Source organism: Gorilla gorilla, chromosome 7, assembly GCF_029281585.2.
Source record: "Gorilla gorilla gorilla isolate KB3781 chromosome 7, NHGRI_mGorGor1-v2.1_pri, whole genome shotgun sequence".
NCBI lineage: Eukaryota > Metazoa > Chordata > Mammalia > Primates > Hominidae > Gorilla > Gorilla gorilla.
Genome location: NC_073231.2, coordinates 46,377,942 through 46,394,610, shown reverse-complemented (window position 1 = coordinate 46,394,610; position 16,669 = coordinate 46,377,942). Strand labels below are relative to the sequence as shown.

Sequence of the window (16,669 nt, the reverse complement as noted above, 5' to 3'; positions counted from 1 at the left end):
CCTTGTGTAAAATTGCTGTCTCTATGCTAGCTTTGTCAAGAATATCCATTGTAAGATTTTTACCTCTATTGTAGATTTTTACCTCTATTGTAAAGTGGAGATTGACTCTTGCCAAGGAATTTTAGCCAGGAACAAGAGGCCTCAAACCACACTATTTAGATAAGTAGATATTTACTGAGTGCCCAGTACTGTGCTAGTTACTAAGATCACAGTTAAGAATGAAACACCCCTTCTGTCTTTATGGAGCTACCTAACATTGTCTATGGCCACCATGATAGTAAATTTAAACTTTATGGCGTACATGTGTATGAGGGAGATTGATGGGGAAGCAGCAGGAACATCTGTTCAAAGAGGTCATTCAACTCCCAGGCTGCTCGAAACTTATTCATAGGAGATAAGACAGAAAAGCTGTCTTTCTGAGACCTAGAGCCTGCTCTCAGCTTGGATTGTCCAGCTCACCAGACTGAGAATTCCCACCGCCATTCCTCTGTGCCATCTTCTGCTCAAGGTGGGTTTTTGCTTGCTTGCTTCTCTGTCCTTTGTCCTCTAGATGTATCCTAGCAATGAATGAGAGATGTCTTTCTTTTTTTTTCATAGCAACCTACTAGATAAGGGAAGCTTGTCCAGTCTGCAGCCCAGGACGGCTTTGAATGTGGCCCAACACAAATTTGTAAACTTAAATTTTAGTTTTGAGATTTTTTTTTTAAGCTCATCACTATCATTAGTAATTTTATGTGTGGCCCAAGACAATTCTTCCAACGTGGCCCAGGGAAGCCAAAAGATTGGACACCCCTAAGATAAGAGATATCTTTCTATAAAAAGTTATTCTATGATCAAATGTTTATTATGGATACATTAGAAAGTAGAAGGAAGAAAGGCTGGGTGTGGTGGCTCTTGCCTGTAATCCCAGCTACTTGGGGGGCTGAGGTGGGAGACTCGCTTGAACCTGGGAGATCAAGACTGCAGTGAGCTGGGATCACACCACTGCACTCCATCCAGGGTGACAGAGCAAAACCCCATCTCAAAAACAAAAAAGGAAAAAATCACTCCTAGTTCCCCCTAGAAAAAATAGCATTGTTTACATTTTAAAGATCTCTTCCAATATTACCTCTCTTCATAACTTGTTTTAAGTGCAATATATTTCTTTATGTTATAAATAAAGTTTTGGTGCTGCAAAAGAAATAGCACTCAAATATAACATTTTATTTTTTTCTTCTCAGCAAGGCAGTTTACTTCTACAGAAGGGTGCGCCCTCACAGATGGAGCAATGGTGAGCGCACACTTGGACAAGGGAGGAAAAGGGGGTCTTATTCCTGACACATGTGGCCCCTGCTGCTCTGTTATTCTCCTATTGGCTAGGGTTAGACCGCACAGGCTAAACTAATTCCGACTGGCTAATTTAAAGAGACTGATAGGGTGAGTGGTTTGGCGGGAAAAATGGTTGTGGAGAATGAGCAGGTAATTGGAATGAGTCAGGGTGGAGCAGGTAATCAGAAAAGGTTGCTTTACGAGGAAGTTAGGTTTAAAAGTAGAAGGCAAAGAATTGAACATACATATTGATTCTTTGAAGAGAAATTTAGAACTCATATCTAACATTTACATGTTCTATATCCATGTGATCATTTTATGACTGTGCTCTCGGTCCCACAGCCGTGAAGACAACACCCTTTAGAGTCACTGCCCACCGGCTCCCTCCCCCGCATCCCTGCAACCCCCGAGGTGAAGATGGCCTCAGGAGTGCAAGTAGCTGATGAAGTATGTTGCATTTTTTATGACATGAAAGTTCGTAAATGCTCCACACCAGAAGAAATCAAGAAAAGAAAGAAGGCTGTCATTTTTTGTCTCAGTGCAGACAAAAAAGTGCATCATTGTAGAAGAAGGCAAAGAGATCTTGGTTGGAGATGTTGGTGTAACCATAACTGGTCCTTTCAAGCATTTCGTGGGAATGCTTCCTGAAAAAGATTGTCGCTATGCTTTGTGTGATGCAAGCTTTGAAACAAAAGAATCCAGAACAGAAGAGTTCATTTTTTTTTTGTAGGCATGAGAACTAGCACCTCTGAAAAGTAAAACGATCTGTGCAACATCAAGGATGCAATTAAAAAGAAATTTCAAGGCATTTTATCACTGTGTAGTGGAGTGAAAAACTTGTTTTTATTGGTTGATATCAGAATAATTCTTCAGAAGACAACTTGGTAGTCTAGGGGAAAAATATGCTTACACTAAGTGGGAAAGGTGACATCTCAAGGGCATGATATGGAGTGAGAAACTAGGACAGAGAAAGGATCAGCATGCATAGGATAATAGGATGATTCATCACTGAAATAATCAGCAGAACCAACTCAGGCCAAGATTAGGAGGAGAAACGTAGGCACCTCCCTCATGCCACTTTGCTATCCTACCCCAGGCAGAGTAATCTCAGGAAGACTGGGAAGGTAATGAATCTCTCACTGTCTAGCAAAGGTGAATCACTTATTTGCATCACAAAAGTCACCTATTTGCATGTGAAAAGGCAAGGTGATCCTAGCTGACATCTGGGTTACCTCAGGTAATAACCCCGTTAACAATAAAATATTGCAATCCTTTTCTCTAATGTAGATTTCGCTGTACTGAAAGGCTTTTGGAAGCAAAAGTAACAAGATGGCCATTAGATATGAATGGCAGTCTTAGCTTGAATGTATTTGTAAAAATTTTATTCTGATTCTTTTAGAACACCTTGAACTTGCTTTTATTTTTATTGAGAATTTCAAACACAAAAGTAAAAGAGTACAGTGAACCTGCATGACTCTGTCATCCAGATTCAACAATGACCAATTTATAGTCACTATTGTTTCATCTAGACCTAATCATTTGCCCTCTACTTTTTGGGGAAAGCAAATTCCAGTCATAATAATATTTCTTTCTTAAATATTTACTTTTGTAACTCTACAAGATGAGGACTTATTTTAAAATGTAGCCACAATACCATTATCAGATCTACAAAAACAAAACAACCTTACAGCCCTAATGTCATCAATCTATCAGTCTGTTTAAATTTCCAATTGCTTCATAATTTTTTCCCACATTTGGTTTGATTTAAGATTCAAATAATCAGAACAGAATGAAGAGTTGGTTAAAAAAATTATATATATATATCTCCAAATAATTTTCATATGTTACACACACCAATTGTTTAAATGGTTCTTAAGGCTCTTCTAAAAGACATTTAGAAGACATTTAGATGTTGAGTCCACCCCCCAGACTCAAGCAATCCTCCCACCTCAAGCCTCCAGGGTAGTTGGGACTACAGGTGTGTGCCACATGCCTGGCTAATTTTTGTATTTTTTTGTAGAGACAGGGTTTTACCATGTTGCCCAGGCTGATCTTGAACTCCTGGGTTCAAGTGATCCACTCGTCTTGGCCTCCTAAAGTATTGGGATTACAGATGTGAGCCACTGCATCCGGTCAGGCCTTTCCATTTTCATTTTTTTTTCCCTTGCAAATTATCTGTTGAAGAAATCGTTGTTTGTCACTTAGATCTTCTCATGGTCTAGATTTTCTACTTGTATCCCTGAGCTGTATTTTAACATGTTTCTCTGTCTTCTATACTTCTTATAAATAGGTAAGTAGATCTTAAAACTTCATCAGAGTGAGGTTTGATTATTTTGGACAAAACTACTTTTATAGATGATCATATTTGTTATCTTGCTGCATAATGAATTACCCCTGAAACTTACAGGCTTAAAGCCACAGTAGACATCTCTAACACTGCACAGTGTCTGTAGGTCTGGAAATGAGGAGTGGCCTAGCTGAGTGGTTTTGGCTTTAGCTCTCTCAGGAGGTAGCTGGTGCTGCTGTCATCTGAAGGCTGGACTGCAGCATGAGGAACCCCCGCTTCCAAGATGGCTCACTTACATGACTGACAGTGTGGTTCAAGCTCTTTGGCAGGAGGCCTCTGCTTCTCACCACCTGGATCTCTCTTTAGCACTGCTTGCTTCTCCCAGAGTAAGTGATCCAAGAGAGTAAGGTTATACAATGTGTTGTGTGACCTACATGAAATTTGCACACTGTCATTGCACAATACTTTATTGGTTACACAGTCAGCCTTATTTGATGTTGGAGGGGATTCACAAGGACATGTACACCAGGAGGTAAGGCTCACTGGGAGCTATTTGGAGGCCAGTCACCATAGTGTTCTCCCATTAAGAGGTACGTAATATTGTTTTGTCTCTTTGTGATGGTAGCAACCATTGATGCTCAATGCCTAAGTCCACCAATTCATTAGATGTTGAAAAATGGTTATATTCTATTATTCCCTTTTCACTTATTAACTGAAATACTTCTAAAAATAGAGCTAAAAGCACAAGAAGGCAAGAGAAATTTGCCCCTCTCTGCTATTTGGTAACCAAGCAGTTCAGTTTGTATAGAAAAGTCAGTATAAATGCTTGATTCTGTCCTTTTATTTGCCAGTTTTAAAAATAGATTTGGTTTCCTAGCATCATCTAATGATAAGTAGACTTAAAAAATACGTTATGAGGCGGGGCACGGTGGTTCACGCCTGTAATCCCACCACTTTGGGAGGCTGAGGGGAGGATTACTTAAGGCCAGAAGTTCGCAACTGGCCCTGGCAACACAGTGAAACCCTGTCTCTGAGAAAAAACTAAAAAAATTAGCTGGGTGTAGGGGTATATGCCTGTAGTCCCAGCTACTTGGAGGCTCAGGAGGGAGGATTGCTTGAGCTTAGGAGTTTAAGGCTGCAGTGAGCTGTGATCATGCCACTGCCCTCCAGCCTGGGTGAAAGAGGTAGATCCTGTCTCACAAAACGATAAGTAAATATAATGTTACGAGCTTATGGATTTAAATATACTAAAGTATTTCAACTTATTGCAGTTACTATCTTATTAATGTTCACATAGTTATATAGATAGGCTAAATAATGGCACAAAATGTTCACCTTCTAATCACTGGAAGCTGTGAATATTACCTTACACGGCAAAAGGAATTTTGCAGATGTGATTAAATTGAGGATTTTAATTTGGATTGTGCTGAATTACCCAGCTGGGTCCATTGTAATCACTGGGGTCCCTATAAGAAGGAGGCGTGAAATCAGAGCAGAAGGTGATGAAATGGGCTGGGTGCAGTGGCTCAGGCATGTAATCCCAGCACTTTGGGAGGAGGAGGCAGGTGGATCACAAGGTCAGGAGTTCAAGACCAGCCTAACCAATATGGTGAAACCCCGTCTCTACTAAAAATACAAAAAGTAGCTGGGCGTGGTGGCGCATGCCTGTAGTCCCAGCTACTCAGGAGGCTGAGGCAGGAGAATCACTTGAACCCGGGAGGCAGAGGTTGCAGTGAACTGAGATCACATCACTGCACTCCAGGCTTGGCGACAGAGGGAGACTCCACCTCAAAAAAAAAAAAAAAAAAGAAGAAGAAGAAGGTGATGGGATGATGGAAGCAGAGATTGCAGAGATTGAAGCGATGCATTTTGAAGATGGAGAAATACAAGGATTGTAGCTCTAAAAGCTGAAAAAAGCAGGGAAACAGGTTCTTCCCCTTAGTCTCCAGAAGGAACCACCTCTGTTGACACCTTGACTTTAGTACAGTGATACTGATTTCAGACTTCAGACCGCCAGAACTGTAAGAGAATATATTTAGTTTTTTGTTTGTTTTTTGAGATGGAGTCTTGCTGTGTCGTCCAGACTGGAGTGTGGTGGTGCAATCTCTCGGTTCACTACAACCTCTGCCTCCTGGGTTCAAGCAATTCTCCTGCCTCAGCCTCCCGAGTAGCTGGGATTATAGATGTCCACCACCATGCTTGGCTCATTTCTTGTATTTTTAGTAGAGATGGGGTTTCACCATGTTGGCCAGGTTGGTCTCGAACTCCTGACCTCAGGTGATCTGCCCGCTTTGGCCTCCCAAAGTGCTGGGATTACAGGCATGAGCCACTGTGCCCAGCCTATGTTGTTTTAAGCCACAAAATCTTTTGGCAATTTGTTACAGCCATTATAGGAAACTAGAAACACCTATCTTTGCTCAGTGGAACCATCTTCAAATTGGTTATCTAATATAACAAAGTGTTTTAGGCTCATTTTGTACATTTTCTACCCCAGACTCGAAGGAGTCCTGGTTGCTTATAGTGGGAAATGTTATTTTGAGATCACTAAGGGTGTTCATGGGTTGTTGTCTTTTTTTTTCCATCTTTTAAATTTATTTTAAAATTGTGTTTTTTAAAGAATTTACCATCTTACCCAGTTTTAAGCACAGAGTTCAGTGGTGTTAACTACATTCACCTTGTTGTGCAACAGATCTCTAGAACTCTTTCATCTTGTCAGCCTGAGACTCTATGCCCGTTGAACAATTCCCCATTTCCCCCTCCTCCCTTGGACTTTTGCCTTTTTGAAAATGGCAGGGCCAAGAGCCATGGCTCAAACCTGTGGTCCCAGCTGAGCCCGGTAATTTGAGGCTGCAGTGTGTTATAATCACACCTGAGAATAGCCATTGCACCCCAGCATGGGCAACACAGTGAGACTTTATCTCTAAAAAAATGGAAAAAATCACACTTCTGTTGTAAAATATTTTTACCAACGTATGATTATTTTCTTCTTAAGTGTGCAGATTTTTAGGCCAAAACTCCATGCCATTTTTGGCTGCTAACCCTAAGCTATATCCTGTAAAGGATTTCAAGTAGCAAAATATCTAAAGGAATAGCTGTCTTTCTAAAATGGAGTGAGAGTTTAGAAATGAAATACATGTCATAACAAAAGGATGACATTTCATTATTAGGACTCAAAATGTTCTCTTGAGCTCTAGCTTGTTTTAGGTGAATACATTATTAAGACTGGTGGAGTCCCTGCCCACAGCACAGAATTACAGCTAGTGTCCCCTGTTTGGGGTCTTATCTGGCCCTGTTCTGTCCTGTAACTAAACCTGCTGCTGAAAAGAAATAGTTTCCGTGAGACTGTTTACTTCAGATCTATAGGTGCAGCTCTCTGGGCCATGATAATTTGATTTGTTGTTGTTATTGTTGTTTTTTGAGATGGAGTCTCGCTCTGTCTCCCAGGCTGGAGTGCAGTGACATCATCTTGGCTCACTGCAACCTCCACCTCCTCGGTTCAAGCAATTATCTTGCCTCAGCCTCCTGAGTAGCTGGGACTACAGGCACTTGCCACCATGCCTAGCTAATTTTTGTATTTTTAGTAGAGACAGGTTTCACTATGTCGGCCAAGCTGGTTTCAAACTCCTGACCTCAGGTGATCCGCCCACCTTAGCCTCCCAAAGTGCTGGGATTTACAGAGGTGAGCCACTGCACCTGGCCTGTTTGTTCGTTTTTGAGACCGAGTCTCACTCTGTTGCCCAGGCTGGAGTGTAGTGGCCCAATCTTGGCTCACTGCAACCTCTGCCTCCTGGGTTCAAGCGATTATCCTGCCTCAGCCTCCCGAGTAGCTGGGATTACAGGTGTGTGCCACCATGCCTGGCTAATTTTTATATTTTTAGTAGAGACGGAATTTCACCATGTTGGCCAGGCTGGTCTTGAACTCCTGACCTCAAGTGATCCACCCACCTTGGTATCCCAAAATGCTGGGATGACAGGCATGAGCCACCATGCCCAGCTGAGAATTTGTTTTATAAAGCAGGAGGCCCCATCCTCTGGGGGCTGTGGACTAGTACCAGTCCATGGCCTGTTAGGAATCTGGTTGTGGCTTGTTAGGAAGTGGGCTGCACAGCTGGAGGTTAACAGCAGGTGAGCGAGCATTACCACCTGAGCTCCAGCTCCTGTCAGACCAGCAGCAGCATTAGATTCCCATGGGAGCAGGAACCTTGTTATGAAGTATACAAGCGAGGGATCTAGGTTGCGTGCTCCCTATAAGAATCTAATGCCTGATGTTCTGAGGTGGAACAGTTTCACCCTGAAACCATCCCTCCCCATCCCCTCAGTCCGTGGAAAAATTGTCTTCCATGAAACTGATCCCTGAGGCCAAAAATGTTGGGGACTGCTGTTATACAGAGCTGTAGGAGAGAAGAACAATGCAGAGGGAAAAGGAGTGCCTGTCTGTTGAGACTTTCAGGGGGACCTAGGGACTGGTTTTGTTACAGTTGACTGGGAATTGTCTTGTTTATTTTATTTTATTTTTCATTTAAAAATTTTTTTTGAAATGGAGTCTTGCTCTGTTGCCCAGGCTGGAGAGCAGTGGTGCCATCTTGGCTCACTGCAACCTCTGCCTCCAAGATAAAGTGATTCTCCTGCCTCAGCCTCCTGAGTAGCTGGGATTACAGGCATGCACCACCACACCTGGCTAATTTTTGTATTTTTAGTAGAGATGTGTTTCATCATGTCAGCCAGGCTGATCTTGAACCCCTGACCTCAAGTGATCCACCTGCCTCGGCCTCCCAAAATACTGAGATTACAGGCATGAGCCACCGTGCCTGGCCAAAGTGTCTTGTTTTATTTTTAAGGCTTTGATCACTGTCATTTACAGTAAGTGTTTGAAGAGTACATTCTAAATCATTTTTCTCTCTTCCTTTATAGGAAGTGCTCAAATGTTAAGCACACACACACACAAAAAGAGGAAACAGTTGGATAGGAACTCAGAAATCATGTGACTGATGACTAAGTTAAATCTTTTCTGCTTACTGAAAAGGAAGAGTTGTCCTCTTTGCGTTTGTAAAGCTTTGGAGACATTGAATCATGTTACCATTTCTGTTTTTTTCCACCCTGTTTTCTTCCATATTTACTGAAGCTCAGAAGCAGTATTGGGTCTGCAACTCATCCGATGCAAGTATTTCATACACCTACTGTGGTAAGTAAAACCGCAAAACAAATAATTGTAGCATCAACTATTTTGAGGGTAAGTTTTCACGAGAACCGTACACTGTTGTGGCTGGAACACACGAAACATCAGTGTGTTCCAGCTGCTGTGGCGGACGCTGCCAGCAGGAAAAGCAATAGCTGGCAGCTGCCCCATGAGAATGTTCTCGACCACTCACAGAGCTTGTGAGTCTCTAAACTGTGTTGTGCTTGACCTCCAAGTGCTTCTGTTCCCTGCGTCATCTTTCTCTACCCTGAGCCCAGTTTTGGGTTCTGCCCATTTTTAATAAAACCATCTGCTTCTGAGCTTTCACCTCAGCCTTGACACTTAATAGTTCTTCTTCGAGATGGTAGAGCAGTCCCAGCTGCTTCCTGGAGTTGATTTCTGCTCTAAGCTGTGACTTTTGTGTGCTCTTGGAATCATCTCCGTAACTGGATGAAAGCCTGGTTCTGTCACTAGCTGTGTGACCTTAAGCAAAGTACTCCAGCCTTTTTAGCACTGAAGTGAAAGTGATTTTATAGTCTACTTGATAAGGGTGTTGCGAGGTGAAGTTTTTTAGCGTAGGGTCACATAGAGACAATACTCTTAATTTTTTTTTGGAGTCAGCCATACCCTAATACTATTCACTGGCTGTATCACTGTCCCCTGCCCCAGCTGCTCATTAGCAAGTGTCCTCGGATCTGAAGGCACAGTGTCAGGCCTGACAGCTGTTTTTGTTCGGTACTTTCCACCGTGCTGCTTACCATGGGTTGGCTGCCCTTTTCCACCTACTAGCAATATCTGGGAGGTTTAAAGTGGTGCTTCCCAAAATACCAGTTCTTTGAGATTCTTTTGGGAAAATAGGATCTATGACCTAATCATCTGGGAGAGATTTACAGATGTACTTTGGATTCTGAGAAGTTCTGCAATAAAGGCACCTGTTTAACCACATTTTCAATTTCATTTGTTGTTTGTTTGTTTGTTTGTGTTTTACTCTGGAGTGTATGTTAACTCTCTTGAGAAACATGCTCTGCCAAATGCTAATATAAAGTGACTTTCGGGAAATTGGGATAATTGCCACATGTGAGGAGGAGACTTAGGAGTGTGGCCAGTCACACACCGTGGCTCTTCTCCTGGTGGGTTGCACTGAATTCCCTCCAAACGTATCTCTAAAATCTCTCCATGCTACAAGATCCTTTTGCATTCCCCTCTTCCAGCAAGGCTCCTACTCTACTTGGCCCCCACTTCCCTCTCCTCCTTTGGCTCTTTTGTACCATGTGCGAATTATGCCACTCTTTGTGTGTGTGTGTGTGTGTGTGTGTGACAGAGTTTTGCTCTGTTGCCAGGCTGGAGTGCAGTGGTGCGATTTCGGCTCACTGCAACCTCTGCCTTGCAAGTTCAAACGATTTCCATGCCTCAGCCTCCTGAGTAGCTGGGACTACAGGTGTGCGCCACCACACCAGGCTAATTTTTTTTTTTTTTTGTATTTTAGTAGAGACAGGGTTTCATCATGTTGACCAGGATGGTCTCAATGTCCTGATCTTGTGATCTGCCCACCCCGGCCTCCCAAAGTGCTGGGATTACAGGCGTGTGCCACCTCGCCCGGCTTATGCCACTCTTTATATGGTTTTTATGGATATAACATTTTGTATTATTATTTAGCTTTCAATCTTTTCTTAACAATAACTCAAAGTCTTTTTAAAACATTTCACATTTTATCTTATTTTATCATTTATTTTTGAGACAGGGTTTTGCTCTGTTGTGCAGGCTGGAGTGAGTGGCACGATCTCCACTCACTGCAACCTCCACCTCCCTGGCTCAAGCCATCCTCCCAGCTCAGCCTTCCAAGTAGCTGGGACTACAGGCACATGCCACCACACTTGTCTAATTATTAATTAAATAATTTTTTTTTGAGTTTCACTCTTGTTGCCCAGGCTGGAGTGCAATGACATGATCTTGGCTCACTGCAACGACCACCTCCCGGGTTCAAGTGATTCTCCTGCCTCAGCCTCCCGAGTAGCTGGGATTATAGGTGCCCACCACCACACCCGGCTAATTTTTGTATTTTTAGTAGAGACAGGGTTTTGCCATGTTGACCAGGCTGGCCTCCAACTCCTGACCTCAGGTGATCTGCCCACCTTGGCCTCCCAAAGTGTTGGGATTACAGGCGTGAGCCACCGCAGCTGGCCTAATTATTAATTTTTTTGTAGAGATGGAGTCTTGCTATATTGCCCAGGCTGGTCTGGAACTCCTGGGCTCAAGTGATTCTCCCACCTTGGCCTCCCAAAGCGCTGGGATTACAGATAATGAGCCACTGCACCTGGCCTAAAATTTCACATTTTAATCATTTTTGAGTGTTTAGCTCAATTGTATTAAGTATATGCACGTTGCTGTGAAACCATCACTGTTGGTGTATCTTTTGATTTGACTTTCTAGTTTTTTTTTTTTTTTTACTTTGAGACAGTCTCATTCTGTCGTCTAGGCTGGAGTGCAGTGGTACGATCTCAGCTCACTGCAACCTCTGCCTCCTGGGTTCAAGTGATTCTTGTGCCTCAGCCTCCTAAATAGCTGAGATTACAGATGTGCACCACCATGCCTGGCTAATTTGATTTGACTTTATGAAGGAGGATCTTCCTTCCTTCTCTGTGAGAAACCCTGTGGTCCTTTCCTGCTGCCCCACTGACAAAGGGACTGTGGGCAAGCCACTGGAATACACATCTACAGCAAGATGCTGCTTGTTGCCATCCCCACTGCCATATGACTGCCTTCCCAGCCTGAGAGAATCCATCCTGCCCAGCCAAAAATGCATCACGTATGGGAAGCACTGATTCCTCTAGGTACTATTGTGAGGGTGTTGGTGACAACAACCTCTGATTCACTGTGACGATTTCCATGAAAAAGAAGAGATAGATTTCCATTTGGTCAAGCTGCTGGGCATCTAAGTGTATGTTTTTTTAAACACAGAGTCTTGCTCTGTCAGCCAGGCTGGAGTGCAATGGTGGAATCATGGCTCACTGCAGCCTCAAACTCTGAGGTTCAAGTGATTTTCCCGCTTCAGCCTCCCAAGTAGCTGGGACTACAGGCGTGCACCACCATGTCTGGCTAATTTTTAAGTTTTTTGTAGTGATGGGGTTTTGCCATGTTGTCCATGCTGGTTTTGAACTCCTGGACTCAAGCAATCTTCCTGCCTCAGCTTCCCAAAGTGCTGGGATTACAGGCCTGAGCCACTGATTCCGGGCTACAGTGTCTTAATTAGTTCAGGTGCCATAACAAAATACCACAGACTGGATGGCTCAAACAACAAAAACCTATTTTTTCACAGTTCTGGAGGCTAGAAGTCCAAGATCAAGGTGTCTGCATAATTGGGTTCTCCTGAGGCCTCTCTCCTTGGCTTACTGCTGTGTTTTGAATTTTGTGCCCTTGCAAACTCATGTTGAAATTTAATTGCCATTGTGATGGTATTAAGAGGTGGGACTTTTAAGAGGTGATTAAGCCATGAAGGCTCTTCTCTCGTGAATAAATTAACGTCATTATTGAGGGAGTGAGTTTCTCATAAAAAGACAAGTTTAGCCCCCTTATGTCTCCTGCTTTTGCCCCCTCTTGCCCTTCTGCTCTTCCACCATGGGATGAGACAGCAAGAACACCCTTGTCAGATACCAGCACCTTCACATGGAACTTACCAGCCTCCGGAACTGTGAGAAATAAATTTCTGTTCTTTATTAAGTACCCAGACACCAATAATCTGTTATAGCAGCACAAAGTGCACTAAGACACTCGCAGCTGGCTGCTTTCTCACTGTGTCCTCACATGGCCTTTCCTCTGTGTGTGCACATCCCTGGCGTTTCTTTGTGTGTCCAAATTTCCTCTTCTTATAAGGACACCAACAAGATTGGATTAGGGCCCATCCTAACAGCCTCATTTTAACTTAATTACCTCTTTAAAGGCACTGTCTCCAAATGCAGTCACATTCTGAGGTACTGGAGCCTCAACATGTGAATGGGGATGAGGGGAATGAGGACACATTTCTGTCAGTCCATAACATACAAAAATGGCACAAATTGACTGATTTATTCTCCCAGTTTTGGAAAAGGCAAAAAATGTGGGTGTGTGAGTTGGTTCCCAGGACCTTAGGCACATGCTTTCCTATGATCCTGAGTCATTGGTCTCAGTTCTAATCTTTATTTATTTTTGCTACAGATGGTTAGAAAATCCACGGAATTAATAGATTATTTAATGAAACCAATATTCTCTGAGCATTTAGCATGCACTTACTCTAGGAACTGAGGAGATAAGCGAATTAACAACAAAGACAAAAGTCCCTGCCCTTATGGATTCAGTAAAATATTCAGCATGTCAGATGGTGGTAATTGCTGTGAAAGAAAAATAAGGCTGGGGGATGCAGGGTAGAGAGTGCAAATATGCAAAAATGGAGAAGCTAGGGGGTTGCATTTTAAATCAGGATGGCCAGCCAGATGTGATGGCACTCACCAGTAGTATAGCCCAGCTACTCAGGAGGCTGAGGCAGGAGAATAGCTTGAGCCCAGGAGGTCAAGGCTGCAGTGAGCCATGTTTGTGCCACTGCACTCCAGTCTGGGCAACAGAGCAAGACTGAACCTGGCTAATTTTTAAATTTTTTGTAGGGACAGTGTCTTGCTGTGCTGCCCAGGCCAGTCCCAACCCCTGGGCTCAAGCAGTTCTCCTGCCTTGGCCTTCCAAAGTGCTGGAATTACATGCATGAGCCACCACGCTAGGCCTAAAACCTGTTTCTTTTCTTTCCTTCCTTCCTTCTTTCCTTCCTTCCTTCCTTCCTTCCTTCCTTCCTTCCTTTCTTTCTTTTTCTGAGACAGAGTCTTGCTGTGTCACTGAGGGTGGAGTGCAGCGCGATCTCAGCTCATTGCAACCTCCCAGGTTCAAGTGATTTTCGTGCCTCAGCCTCCCAAGTAGCTGGGACTACAGCCATGCATCATCATGCCTGGCTATTTTTTTCTGTTTTTAGTAGAGACGGGGTTTCACCATGTTGGCCAGGCTGGTCTTGAACTCCTGACCTCAAATGATCCACCCACCTTGGCCTCCTAAAGTGCTGGAATTACAGGCGTGAGCCACTGCGCCTGGTCCTGGCTAATTTTTGTATTTTTTTGGGGATGGGATTTATTTTTTTGAGATGGGGTCTTGCTCTGTTGCCTGGGCTGGAGTGCAGTGGCGCAATCTTGGCTCACAGCAGTCTCTGCCTCCTGGGTTGAAGTGATTCTCCTGCCTCAGCCTTCTGAGTAGCAGGGATTACAGGTGTGCGCCACCACACCCAGCTAATTTTTGTGTTTTTAGTAGAGATGGGGCTTCACCATGTTGGTCAGGCTGGTCTCGAACTTCTGACCTCAGACAGTCCACCCGCCTGGGCCTCCCAAAGTGCTGGGATTACAGGCATTAGCCACCATGCCTGATCTGTATTTTTTTAGTAGAGACCAGGCTGATCTTGAACTCCTGATTTTAGGCGATCAGCCTGCCTTGGCCTCCCAACGTGTCGGGATTACAGGCATGAGCCACCGTGTCCGGCCTTAAACCTGTTTCTGTCTAAGTCTTCTACATCTCATCATCCACCTAATTCCTTAGGCCCCAAACCAGAAGTATCCTTAAGTATCTCTTTCCCTTACCTATTACATTATTGTATTAGTCATTCCTGTTTTCATGATCTCCAGATTCTATTCTATATTCAAGTGCTTCTCACTGCTTTCTAACACTCATGCCACATTTGTCTCTCCTTGGCCTCTACAAAAACCTCTTAAATTGCCCTCCCTCTGCTTCAGTTCTTGCCACCATACAATCTATTCTTGACAGAGAGGCCAGAGAGATCTTTGCAAAATGAAAATAAGTTAGATAATGTGACCCCTCCTGCTGAAAATCCTCCAGTAGCTTTTCACTACAATTAGAGTGAAATCTCAACTTTATACCAAGACCTCCAAGACTACTCAGGATCTTGAAGCAATACTAAGACTACCTAGAGTTACAGTCAGATCCCAACCATTAGGGGGTCCTTCCCACAAGTTTTCCTCCCACATCAGATGCCATGTGCAAGCCCTAGGTTGACACCTGTTGTTCTCACTGGCTATAAATTGGAGGTTCCCCTTTCTTGGGTTTGATCATTGTTAGACTAACTCTCAGAACACAAGGAAACACTCATTTATGTTTACTGGTTTATTATAAAGGATATTATTAATACAAAGGATACAGACGAATAGCCAGATGAAAGAGATATATAAGGTAAGGTGCAGGATAAGGGGACCAGAGTGTCCATGTCCTCTCTGGGTGCACCATCCTCCTAGCATCTCCATGTGTTCATCAACCCAGAAGCTCTCCTAAACCTGTCGTTCTGAAATTTTTATGGGGTGTTCATCATGTAGGCATAATCGAATGTTAACTCTGTCTGTAGCCCCTCTCCCCTTCCTGCAGGATGGGAGGTGGGGCTAAAAGTTCCAAGCTTCTCATCATGGCTTAGTCTTTCTCGTAACTGGCCCTTATCCAGGAACCCACCAAAAGTTACCATTAGAAAAAAAGATGCTGCTATTGCCCAGGACAGTCTAAGGGACTGGAAGCTCTGGGCAAGAAATTGGGATCAAAAACCAAATGTTAGGACAAAAAATTCTCTTACTGCTCCCATTGTTCTGTAAACTACAAGGGTTTTAGGATCTCTGTGTCAGAAAGTGGGGCAGAGACAAAATATATATTTCTTATTATATCACAGTATCACAAATTCTGTATACATTTTATAGTTTTTTTTTTCTAGTTCTGTAAAAAATGTCACTGGTGCCAGGCATGGTGTCTCATGCCTATAATCCTAGTGCTTTGAGAGGCTGAAGTGAGAGGATCACTTGAGGCCAGGAGTTCAAGACCAGCCTAAGCAACATAGTGAGGCCCCATCTCTACAAAAAAATGAAAAAAAAAATTCACTGGGTGTGGTGGCATGCACCTGTAGTACTATCGACTCAGGAGACTGAGGTGGGAGGATCACTTGAGCCCAGGAGTTTGAGGTTGCCCTGAGCTATGATTGTGCCACTACACTTTATCCTGGGTGACAGAGTGAAATCCTGTCTCTTCTCTCTCTCAAAAAAAAAATGCCATTAGGATTTTGATAGAGATTGCTTCAAATCTGGATCTGTAGGACACTTTGAATGGTGTGAACATTTTAGCAACATTGTCTTCCAATCTATGAGCAAGGGATATCTTTCTGTTTCTTTTTGTCCTGTTAATGTCTTTGATCAATTTATTTTATTGTTTTTACTATACAAGTTTTTAACTTCCTTAGTGAAGTTTATTGTATTCCTCCTGGTACTATTGTAAATTTGATTGTTTTTCTAATTTCTTTTCCAGATAGCTTGTTATAATTTTTTTTTTTTGAGGCAGAGTCTTGCTCTGTTGCCCAGGCTGGAATGCAGTGGCGTGATCTCAGCTCACTGTAGCCTCCACCTCCTGGGCTCAAGCAATTCTCATGCTTCAGCCTCCTGAGTAGCTGGGATGACAGGCACCCGCCACCACACCCGGCAAATTTTTTATTTTTAGTAGAGATAGGGTTTCACCATGTTGGCCAGGCTGATCTCAAACTCCTGACCTCAGGTGATCCACCCTCCTCGGCCTCCCAAAGTGTTGGGATTACAGGTGTGAGCCACCACACCTGGCAATTTTAATTTTTTTGAAACAAGATCTCAATCTGTTGCCCAGGGTGGAGAGCAGTGGCACAATCTTGGCTCACTGCTGTCTTGACCTTCTGGGCTCAAGTGATCTTCCCGCCTCAGCCTCCTGAGTAGCTACAGGCATGTGCCATCACATCCAGTTAATTTTTGTATTTTTTGTAGAGACGGGGTTTTGCCATGTTGCCCAGGCAGGTCTTGAATTCCTGGACTCAAGCAATTCTG

The 16,669-nt window shown here is 43.4% G+C and overlaps 1 protein-coding gene across 3 annotated transcripts in view; it reads left to right on the top strand.

Annotated features, from left to right (window-relative positions):
- Positions 1-8,591: 8,591 nt before the first annotated feature.
- The window catches only part of LY96 (lymphocyte antigen 96), a 41,291-nt gene continuing 33,213 nt past the window's right edge, over positions 8,592-16,669 (top strand). For 2 of the 3 annotated variants that reach the window (XR_010134829.1, XM_019031845.4), the window contains exon 1: positions 8,592-8,777. Coding sequence is in view for 2 of the 3 variants with exons in the window: in XM_019031845.4 (XP_018887390.4) it covers positions 8,666-8,777 (112 nt within the window). In the remaining variant the exon portion in view is untranslated. 3 annotated transcript variants of the gene reach the window in all.